Genomic DNA, 12,280 nt, shown 5'->3' with positions numbered 1-12,280 from the left:
AAATTTGATCTATTTGGCAGATTATTTAGACAAACTCTATTCACGTAATTATCACATGTATCATGCTCATAACTTGAATTAAAACATGCTTTAGCATATAAAATCCCTAAAACATGCTTACTACGGAATTAGCCAATTTACCTTGTTGATTCAATCAAGAATCGATGATGGCTTGCGTCTTCTCCACGTGAAGATCTTCAGTACTCGACCTTGGACCTTCTGACTGGTGTCTCGGACTATACGCTAATATTTGTGTGGGAAAATCTCACCAACGTACTAGGACTTGAATAACGAAGACAGAACTCAGCTCACGGAGGAGGCAAAATTTCGAACTCTCTCTTTCTCTGAGGGGGACGAAAATTCTCAACCATAATAATTGTATTTTCTGTCTCCTTTATTCTCCTATTTATATTAAGTCACATATTGGGCCCAGAGATCTAAGGAAGAATTTGGAACATGCCTCACCCAATTAGCTTTTTACAAATTAAATTGAACCCACAATTTAATATAAACTTATATTGGAATATTACAAGCAACCACTACAGAAGTAATATTGCACTGCCTTCCAAATCCGAAATTACAAGTATTCCGGGTTTTCTTTAATTGCATTTAATTTATTTCCCGCGCTTAAGATAGAAACATCCATTAATTAATTATTGTCTACTATGGACTTAATTAATTAACATATTTTAATCTCCAAGAGTGGACTTAGCAAGAAACTTTTATTTATTATTCATAGAGTAATTAAACTCCAACTAGCTAGGTTCCGAATAATAAAACCTTGTTTCGAGCTCCTCTTGTGGATATTATCAAACGAGACTCTCCTCGCGCACGATTCAACACAATAGCAATCCTAGCACCGCTAGATAATGATCGCCACTACCCAATATACCTGGATCATTGGGTGACAAAAAACCCGCCCCTTTGGTAAGTCAAAGTAGTAGATACTCAATATCGTATGCTCAATGCAAACCTACATTGATTAAGAAATTAATTATCAAGACCTCGTCTTTCAGTAGATAGCATAAAGACTCGTCTTGCTGTTAGATCCATTCAGTGCTATACCACGCCAACGTCATCTTATTTCAATAAGGCTTAGAAATAATCGGACTGACATTGCAACCTTTCGTGATAGGTAGTCTAGGCCTATCTAGGTTATGAAATTCTTATTTTTCTTTGTTTAGAACTGGCTGTGTTACCTTAAATTGGACGACGCCCACAACCGGTCTACTAAAACAAAGACTTAGACATTGTTACTTTTGCTTATACATTTAAATATGCAATAAACAACCATTAAATGTAAAACATAACTACATTATGACAAAAATAATCTGTTGCATTTATTGGAAAATAACAATTAGAGTTTTACAGTATCCAATCACTCGAAAGGTGATTTCTAGTATACAAAACTCTAACAGTTCTTGCAACACCTCGAGGAAAACGCATTGGGTTAAATGGCAGTGGGTGTGTCTGCCGATAGAGGAGGGCGGTGTGGGGATTCGAGGCTTGGCGGATACTAGCCATAGTAGCAAGAAAGAACTGGGAACTTGAGCAATTAGATGTCAAGACGGTATTCTTGCATGGTAAGCTAAAAGAAACTATCTACATGGCTCAGCCAAAGGGCTTTGTGAAGCCTGGGGATGAAGGCAAGACTTGCTAATTGAAGAAAAGCATCTATGGATTGAAGCAAGCTAGCCGTCAGTGGCACATGAAGTTCAATGTACACATGATCAAAAGTGGATTTCTGAGATCATCTTATGATGAATGTGTCTAGATTAAGAATGTAGGTGGAGCTGCTGTTGATTATCTACTATTATATGTAGATGACATGTTATTGGCTGGAGCTGACTCAAATGAAGTTCAGAAAGTGAAAAGAGATCTCAGTGGTGCTTTAGAAATGAAGGATTTGGGGCCAGCTAGAAGAATTCTGGGAATGTCTATAGTAAGAAAAAGGGAGAGCAAACAGATATGTCTCACTTAAGCTGATTATGTGTCTGTTGAAGAAATTCAAGATGGAAGACATTAAGAAAGTGGCTGTACCAATGGCTCAGCACTACAAACATGCAGCAGAGCAGAAGCCAAAGAGTGAAACTAAAATGAGGGAAATGCAGAGTATACCTTATGCGAATATTATTGGTAGCATAATGTATGCCATGATCTGCACGCGGCCAGATACAGCACAGGCCATATCAGTAACTAGCAGATACATGACTAGCTATGGAAGGGAACATTGGTCCGCATTAAAGTGGCTAATGATATACCTAAAAGGAGCTACTGATTTTGGGATTATGTTTGATGGTGGTAGTGAATATGTGGGGGATGCTCTAGTGGGATGGAGTGATTCAGATTTTGCTGGAAACTTAGACACAAGGTCTCGATCAGGCTACCTATTCACTCTTTATGATTCGATTATAAGCAGTCTTCAATCAGTGGTTGCATTGTCTACTACTGAAGCTGAGTTCATGGCATTAACCTCAGCAGTAAAAGACTACAAAATGTGCTATCCATGTCTCTTAGAACTAGTTTTGAATGCTTTTATGATAAGTACATGTATCATAAACGATTAGTGGTGAAGTCCGAATAAACAATGGAAGATTTTTGCTATATGTATTGATCAAAATGGGGTTGGGTTGATGAGTAAAACAAACATATAACATCAATCTCAAAAACATGAAAAAGACCTATCAAGAAGAAGACACATATTGGGACTTTTGATGATTTGACCAAATAAGAAAGTATCCATGTTACACTTACATCGATCTTGATTTGTGTAATAAATGTGCAATTTCAATTCCAAAGAATTAAGCTAATCTATATCTATTTGCACGCTGGATAGGTAAAGTTTAGAAAGTAAGGATCCTTCTACTTGTAAGAATAGATGAGTTGTGTTTGTAAAGGACTGAAAAGTTGTATAGGTTAGTGAACTTTGTTTGCTAAGTAGTATGAGAACAATTAATTTTATTGGTGACACTTGCAAGCAGTTTGAGTTAAATATGGAGGTTTGCTATGTATTAGGAGTATTATTCAACCAAGTTCATGATGCTATAAATGTACTAAACCATAATTTCATTAGTAATGATATTCATTATTCTTCCTGCTAAATTTTTTCTTGCTGCTGATGTAAAAGTACAATGTGAACATATAAGTCTACACATCAATTGTCAAAGTGGTGGCTTTGGATTGAGTGTTAAAAATATACCATGAATCACAAGGTGCATTATGACATTAAAGCCTTAAGACCCTTATAATAGGAGTACCCAAGTTCGAATATAGTAAATTGATTTATGCATATTGATTTCCAAGACTTCAAATGCATATGAAACTAAACAGTTAGATTAGATGCAATGTGTCTTAGCTTTCCCATGATATATTAGTGTGTAAAACCTTCATAAAAACCTCAAGATGATCTATTTGCTTGATAGAGCTAATTCATTTATTGTATGAATAAATATGTATGATGCGACATCTTTGGAGATTTTTTGCAAGACCTAGCTCCATAGGAACTTCCACATGCATAATAATTTTTTGGTTTAGTGTTACTTAAGCTTCTTAATCGTTTCTCTAGACCTAAATGTGATTATTATGATCCACTTAGAAGACTAATGAATGCGAATAAGATAATATCAATTTTATTGATGGTTGATCAATTAGTAAATACTCCCTCCGTCCCCTAATAGGAGTCGCTCTTTGACCGGGCGCGAGTTTTAAGAAATGTAGAGAAAAGTTGGTTGAAAAAGTTAGTGGAATGTGGGACCCACATTTTTATATTGGTTTTATAATAAAATGTGAGTGGAGTGAGTTAGTGGAATGTGTGGCCTACTACCATTTTTGGTAAAAATGAAGAGTGACTCTTAATGGGGGACGGCCCAAAATGGAAATTAGCGACTCTTATTCGGGGACGGAGGGAGTATAACATTCTTCAGTTTAGACAAAATGAAGATTCTTCTTTAGAACCTATTTTTTAGAAACTTGAGGCGTTACTTGAGGTGTTTCTTTTTGGCATGAGATTTAAGAAAGTTATGATTAGTGAGTTAAATAAAGTAGATGAGAGAATAAAGTAAGAGAAAGAAGAGAGAGTAAAGTAAAAGAAAGAATAAAGTAGATGAGATTAGATGTTTTGTTTTTAGCTTAAAAAAGAAATGACCCAAGTAACTTGGGACAACCCAAAATGGAATACGACTCAAGTAACTTGGGACGGAGGGAACGGAGGGAGTATGATATATGATAATAACCATATATACAAATATCAAATTGATTAATGGTGAACAAATCATTGAATATGAACTTTTGTTCGCATTAATTCATTTATGTTACTTCCATTGTTATGTCAATTAATTTTTTGCAAGTAACATAATGTAGGAGTGGAAAATGACCTAATTTAATTCTTTTAAAAGCAGTTAAATGTGTCAAATGGTCTCGCTGGACCGGGCACGACCCAACCCAACGTACCATGCCAACGTGATAGGAAGAAACCTACTATTCTTGTGATATTGTTAATGCTCAACCTCTTGTGGTGAAAATCAAATTTGGATTCATTGACCAAGTTCACATAAAATGGTTATGAGATAGGTATACGATTTTCTTATAGCTGTTAGTTATAATAAATCAATAGTTCTTGAAATAAATACATAGTCCATTGAACTTTTTATTTACTTTTTTGCCAAACTTTGTTAAACTTTACAATAAATAATACTCTAATTGGTGTTCGGTTTGCAAGATTGTATCTCCGATTAAATTTGTAGATTGTTTGGTTCATGAGATTCAATACCACAACTCAATCCTAGATGGATAATCATGGGATAATTAGTCATAGCTAACCCCCTATGACTAAAATAATCTCAGAACTCAATCCTAGATTATATCTTGATATTATTTTATCTTGGAAACCGAAGTATTTTGGTAGGAATTGTTAAAAAGGTTTAAATGAGATTTTCATATAGAAGAAAATAAATTTATAATCCATAAATGTTTTATAATTCCTCTGTCCTCTAGGTTGGCGTTCGGTTGCCATGTCTAATATCATGAGACTATCCATCTAGGATTAAGTTGTGAGATTATTTTAGTTGGAGGGAGGAGGCTATGACTAATTAGCATGACACTATCCATCTAGGATTAAGTTGAAGGGTTCAATCTTATGAACCAAACATGATACATATTTAAATATTCTAAATGGCGTCACTAAATAGTATTTTAGGTATAAGAGTGACTTGTAATATCGATTTAATCGAATAAGTGATGTTACATATTTTGCGCATATCAAGTATATTGTTTTAGATGATAAATTGGATTGGCAATATATATTATTGAGCATTTTTAATATTATTAAATTGTTCAATCTATTAAATATGCGGTAGATAAACATATGCTCCCTCCATCCGCAATATAAATCCCACTTTAACTACGCTTGGTTTCTAAGAAATGTGAAAAATAGTTGGTGAAATATGGATCTCACTTTATATACTCCCTCCGTCTCGTCATAAGCGAGGCACTTCTTTTGGGAACGGGATTTCAGAAATTGATATTGAAAGAGTAAGTGGATAGAGGGTAAGTATGAGAGAAAAAAAGGAGGACCGAAGAGAGAATAAAATAGGTGGGAGAAAAAAGTAAGGGAGACAAAATGTAGCAACTTTTGCTAAAAAAGGGAAATGACTCACTTATAGTGGGACATCCTAAAAAGAAAAGTGAATCGCTTACGGTGGGACGTAGGGCGTATTAGTTTTACTGAGCATGAACCTCTCCAGCAGCCAAATGGAAAGCAAGTGGAAGTGGCCTCTTTTTTTTTGATGAATCAATGAATGGAATATAAAGGCAAAAAGTAAAGTATAAGCAAGACACGGGCATACCCGAGGGATACATGCCTAAAAGCCGAAGCTATGTAGGCCGGTGGGGGGGGAAGTAAACTCTAGGGAAACAAAGCCCTAAGAGTTGGTATCACAAACCGAAAAACAACATATAATATCAATGCATCAACAAAATCAACATAAGACATCACTTCGGTTAAAGTCTTCAAGATGGGATCCACTTGATTTGCGTCGGTACTTCTTTCCATCAAGGTGTGCTTGTACTCATTGCTACCGTCCACGTTACCCCAATGAAGGTAGGGGTAGGGCCTCGTTAAAACCTCCTAGAGATAAACCCGATGGGAAAAAATCCCTAGGAGGAAAAAGAGTACCCCCGTGGCCGAGAGCAACGCTAAACTCCCAAGTGCTCGGTCACTTGTTCATGCGGATAAAGGGAGTATAACACTGCATATGTTACCTTCTTCACTTCGAACACCAAGTGCTTGGGTTTGAATGCTGATCCGTCAAAAATCAAGGCATTCCTGCCTCTCCACATTAGGCTGACCATTGCGATGAGGGCTAGCCTTCTAGCCTTGAAGATGATTGTCGCGCCACTTCTTTCCTTGATCATCCACTTGATGGCGCTCGGTATGGTGGTGATGTTCCTCCGCATTCCCAGCCAAGATTTGATCTCCTTCCAAACTGCCCAAGTCTTGTGGCATTTGAAGAAAAGGTGGTCCACAGACTCCGTGTGCGCCATGCACAAGGGGCAGCGTTGATCGATGTTCTTGTAGCCCAGTCTGTCCCTCGTTGGAAGTCGTCCTTTGAGAGCTTGCCAAGTAGTGAAGGAGTACTTTGGTGGGACAAACTCCTTCCACACAAATCTGTGCCACAGTCGCCGTTCTCCTTTTGGCCTGAACCACTGGTATGCCTCGACCACTCCCTTGCTCCCGTACCATTGTCCCAGCATCTTCTCCACTTCTCTTCTCGGCCGGTCGGTTAGCAAATCATCTCGTATTTCAAGTAGCCTCTTGAACAGTGGTGAGTCCCGTGATCTTATCATCCATTCCCACAGCGTCCTGTTCTTGAGAAACTCACTATGGATCCATTTGATCCACAGGGAATCCGTCTTGGTATGAATGTTCCACAGGTTCCGAGCCAAGAGTGCCTTGTTCCACGCCTCGAGGTCCTGAAAGCCTAGTCCCCCTTCATTCTTCGGTAGGCAGAGTTTCTTCCAAGCCACCGGGGGGTATTTCGTACCCCAAAGGAACTCACGGCAGGTAGAGATGATCCGGTCCCTCATGTTTTCCGGCAGGGGAAAGACTTGTAGCCAGTAGCACTCGACTCACTGCACAACAGAGCGCACAAGTTCAGTTTTACCGGCATAAGAAAGATTCTTACCTGCCCACTTTTTGGTGAGGGATGCGATCTTCTCAATTAGTGGCGAGTAGTGCATGATGTTGAGCTTGCTCTTGATCGGTGAGGGAACTCCTAGGTACTTCACCGGCAGGGAACCCAACGGGAAGCCGAAAATGCTCTTGATCACCTCCAAGTCCCGGATCTCTTCTTTGTCTTCTTAATATTACAGTTTGACACCCTGATATGAATTTCTGCAACTGCATATATTCAAGAAATGAGATAGAGTGAGAGCTGACTTGTGTACGATAAATTTCCTATCCCCTGTGCAGAATGGAAAAACGATTAGCATGCAACTCAATACAGGAATAAACCGTAAGTAAAGAAACAGATGAGTTTCTTTTGATACATATCTAGAATACATGTTATATAAGGAGAAGTACCCGAACCGGATAAATCTAGACATTGCATGTTAATGCCATAAAGCTATGTATGATAGTTTAGAATTAGTCCACGACATGCTATATTGAAATCTCTGTAAATATCAGTGTAGTTATTAGATTATTATAAGGTTCCGGTTGAATGAGTGATAGCTCCATTGATTTGTGTCAACAAAGGTTGTTCAGGAAGTACACTTATTGTAGCTCAATGCATTAGCATGTAGCAATGAACATCACAGCGGACACATGGGGTGGGGGAAGGGGTGTGGTACCTGTAACCTCTGGCCGAAATGCTTCACTACTGGGGGTGACTTAAAATGGTCACGCTTGTTTCACGCTGTCACCATCTATTATGGCTCTAATCATCACTACTGTTTATATTAACATACCCATTTTTTGTACCATCTATTACGTCTAGCTTGTGATACATCGCGCTTACCGCAGTATTAAGGAGGTGCCACCTGCACAGAAATAGTGCCAAATATTCTAGGGGACACCTCAAGTATGTTAAAAAAGACTGTAGAATCCAACTCATTGTTTAACTTCCATTATTATATTTTTCTGCCTTTAAACCTATCTATTTTGTTAGTGCCATGCTCATAGATGGAATTCAGATCACTATGTTACTATTCATATTTTTTCATATCACAAGGTCTGTTAACATTTCTGGAACAGGAACACCCTAAATAGAGTTTAGAATAAATGGAATAGCTTCAAAAGAAAAATGTTGTATTGAATTATCATAAATGAAGCAGAAAGAAGGATGAAAAACGTAAAATGATATAGCCTCGAAATTCTTCATAAGAATGATATAGGCCATGTAATATTTCTTGTTTTTGTTTAGTATACTGCAGGTCCAACTTTTGCTCTGTTTTTTGTTTTTCAGTTTATTATGTTGACTACGCTAATGGTTCTTCTAGTTCAACGCCGCTACTTTGTTATAGGTTATCACTTTTTCCACAGCGATGTCTGACTGAAATTGTGACAGCATCTCAACTATGTGCTTGGCTAAACATCAGTTTTTCCATGAAAGGGGCAAGCACATAGACATAAGGCAGCATTTTATTAGAGATGAGATTGAAAGGGGGAGAGTGAAGGTGATAAAGATTAACACCCTGCACAATCCAGCAGATATGCTCACTAAATCTCTGTGTAGAGATAAGTTTGATCATTGTAAGAATTTGATCAATGTTTGCTGTAAGAACTGAGGTGAGCCCTCAGGTGGAGAATTGTAAGAAGTAGAGTGCTCACTCAGTTGCAAGAAGAGAAGAAAGAAGAGAATCTAAAGGCTGATCAAGGAAAGAAGCAGCCTAGAAGAAACTAGCCGTTGGAGCAGCAGTTAGTTAGTTAAGATGTAGCAGTTATTCTCCTTGCTTTCTTGATTCTTGGGGTAGTTAGTTAGTAGCAGTTGCTACCTGATTTGTAGAGCTTTAAATAGCTCAGATTCGTTTTGTATGTAGTTAGATGAATTCATTCAATAAAGAGATTCCAGTTTCTCCAAGAAATCACCTACTTTCAATGCTAAAGTGTTAGTGTGAGTTTTCTGCAAAAGTGTGTGAGTACTTCACATTACAGTGAGTGTGTGTGATCTATTCAAGAGTGTGTAAGCCTTGTGTGTTAATCCTAACACATGCAATACCGTAGAGTCTTCGGGTCCATAATACAACTAACACGTCTCTTGGATGAACTTGCCATTCAAATTAATTGTGAAAGATTGATAATGTTTGTAATTAGCCAAAAATCTCATATTGGCCAAACCTACTAAATTTCCATCAAATTGCCTAAACTGTAAAACAAATTTCAACAAATAACATAATTAAACAAGAAAATAAAATTGCACCAAAATGATAATTTCCAACAAAATAAGGTATAAGATGCATAAAGTATTAACAAAATATAAGCAATTTATAACAAAACATACCTCAAAAGGTTGAAAATATCGCACCAAGAGCAAGAGGGGGTTAGGGTTGTTTTCGCGTCAGTAAATAGATGAAGGCAGAATGTGTTCTTAGGGCACAAGTTTTACGATAATTTCTTAGGCACATATTCTACCTTCGTAGTATCTGGACTATATGTTGATTGTGTCACCAATAAAGTTATTTCTTTATATTAAGTTTACTCATGCTACCCGCATATTGTTGTGGGACGGACTAAAAAGGAAAAGAGTGTATATTCTTGTGGGACGGAGAGGGTATTTGGCATGTTCATGAATAAATAGATTTGCACAATTCATCCATAGATTCTGAAATTTTATAATTTCCTTAATGAATAAGACCAATGATATTGTAGAGAGAATTCAAAGGAGCAATCATATAATTGTTTGCTTTCAAGTGTGGGCTGCTTTCTCTGTGTTTATTGTTTTGTGTACATCTGTAGCATACTAATCAAATAAATGTGTTTGGCTAATTTGGTCTTGTAGTTGAGGGTATGAAGCTCGACAGAGGCTATATCTCCCCATACTTCATCACAAACCCGAAGACTCAGAAATGTGTTAGTGTTTAAAAATACCCGAACAAGGTTTTCTTTTGAAGTCATACTAGCTTGAAGAAAATCATTTTCCCATCTTCTTGAATTGTTTAACATTTGGCTCTTCCCATTGATAGGAATTGGAGGATCCTCTTATTCTTATTTATGAGAAGAAAATCTCTAGCATAAATGCTATTGTTAAAGTCCTTGAATTGGCTTTGAAGGTATGCTTATTTGTTTTAGCTCTGAAGTTCAAAGTAGATGTAAATATGTTGTTGAGCTGATGTGTCTATCTGTACAGAGGCAAAGGCCACTTCTGATAGTCGCGGAGGATGTGGAAAGTGATGCACTGGCCACTCTTATCCTTAACAAGCTTCGAGCTGGAATCAAGGTCTGTGCAATCAAAGCCCCTGGGTTCGGTGAGAACAGGAAATCGGGCTTGCAGGATCTTGCTGTTTTAACTGGGGGCCAAGTATGTATCATGTTGTAATCTTCTTTTTTATGCAATGATTTTATTTGGTGTTGCATTTTTTGTAATAAAATTCACGTGGACAGGTCATAACGGAAGAGCTTGGAATGAACTTGGATGATGTGGAACTGGATATACTGGGATCGTGCAAGAAGGTTAGATCTGCTAGACTTATTTGTCGTTGTCTTAACCTGCCTGCATTTTACGGGTTTAGCTGATCTGGTGTTTGTCCTTCACAGATAACCATATCAAAGGATGATACTGTTATTCTTGATGGATCTGGTGAGAAGAAATCCATTGAAGAAAGATGCGAGCAGGTTTGTGTTAATTCTGACAGTGCTGCTTTTGAGCTATGATTATAATAACTTTTTGATTTCTCCGTTTCTTTTATCCATGTTTACATGTATGTTCTATAAATGCAGATCAGGTCAGCAGTTGAATTGAGCACTTCCGATTATGACAAGGAGAAGTTGCAAGAAAGGCTTGCCAAGCTCTCCGGCGGTGTAGCTGTGCTAAAGGTTACTTTTTGCTCTCTTGAATCGCCTGTGTCATCAAAAAAGTTTTTTTCTTAAATGAGATGGATATGACTAAAATTTTAAACCATTCTCTCAGATTGGAGGAGCCAGCGAAGCAGAAGTTGGTGAGAAGAAAGAGAGTGACTGATGCTCTTAACGCCACAAAAGCAGCTGTAGAGGAAGGGATTGTGCCCGGTACGTTTCCTGTTTCACCACGGTTTTTAATTTTTTGGCTGAACAATCAGGAAAGAGATGCTGAGATGATCTTCGTATTATATTATAGGTGGAGGTGTTGCTCTCCTGTACGCAGCCAAAGAATTGGAGAAGCTACCAACAGCCAACTTCAATCAGAAGATTGGTGTCCAAATTATTCAAAATGCTTTGAAGGTATGATTTGATGATATGATCCATTATAGTAATGGCACTAGATATATCTCGACCTCTGCCCTGACGTACTAGGTTTTGTAAATGCAGACGCCGGTTTACACAATTGCATCAAATGCCGGTGTGGAGGGAGCCGTTGTGGTTGGCAAATTGTTGGAATCAGAAAATCCAGACCTCGGATATGATGCAGCTAAGGGTAATATGGATACATAATAATACCGCGCTTTTCAACAGAGATTGTGTGCGGTTATATGCTCTGAATCCTAAAAATGTACGTATAAATTGTGGTGATACGTGGATATGGTAAAGGCTGGAATCATTGACCCGTTGAAGGTCATTAGAACTGTGCTCGTTGATGCTGCTAGGTAAAACCCCCCCGACTCTCTATGGATAAATAGAACTATACGAATATTCCTCTTTGTCTCTCCCATGACCGATGTTCGGCTATAATTGCTGTGTTTGGCAGTGTCTCTTCATTGATGACAACAACAGAGGCGATTGTGGTAGAGCAACCGACAGAGGTGAAGGCTGGACCACCAATGGGCGGCGGAGGAATGGGTGGCATGGACTACTGAGGTGAGGTGATGGAATGCTGCTTAACAATTGTTTAACAGCAGAAAAGAATAAAAGAGAGTTGTGTTATTTTTAAGCGGGATGCAATGATGGGGCGAGTTGGTTTGGTTTTGGATTTGATTTTGGTAGGGTTAGTGTTAGTTAGACTCAATTGTTTTGGAATTGTCCATTAATTATTTATCTCCGTCACTTTTCATCTCATTTTCACTCTCAAGAAATTATATATCACTATTTTATTGATTTTGCTTTTAACTGATTTGAAATTGGAATTATATTTGAATTATAATTCTAAATTAC

General features: G+C 37.8%; 1 protein-coding gene and 1 pseudogene across 1 annotated transcript; one reads left to right on the top strand and one right to left on the bottom strand.

Annotated features, from left to right (window-relative positions):
- Positions 1 to 5,775: 5,775 nt before the first annotated feature.
- LOC121792017 lies at positions 5,776 to 9,636 on the bottom strand. The gene is made up of 2 exons (XM_042189805.1): positions 9,498 to 9,636; positions 5,776 to 7,396 (listed from the first exon to the last, which is right to left on the bottom strand). Exon 2 carries the CDS (start codon positions 7,081 to 7,083, stop codon positions 6,193 to 6,195), a length of 891 nt encoding a protein of 296 aa, XP_042045739.1. The 5' UTR covers positions 7,084 to 7,396; positions 9,498 to 9,636; the 3' UTR covers positions 5,776 to 6,192.
- LOC121792016 lies at positions 8,765 to 12,172 on the top strand (annotated as a pseudogene).
- Positions 12,173 to 12,280: the final 108 nt, after the last annotated feature.

The sequence above is a fragment of the Salvia splendens genome, unplaced genomic scaffold (genome assembly GCF_004379255.2).
Source record: "Salvia splendens isolate huo1 unplaced genomic scaffold, SspV2 ctg997, whole genome shotgun sequence".
In the NCBI taxonomy this organism is placed as follows: Eukaryota; Viridiplantae; Streptophyta; class Magnoliopsida; order Lamiales; family Lamiaceae; genus Salvia; species Salvia splendens.
The sequence above is the reverse complement of the archived record's forward strand: the minus strand, read 5'-3'. Positions and strand labels throughout refer to the sequence as shown.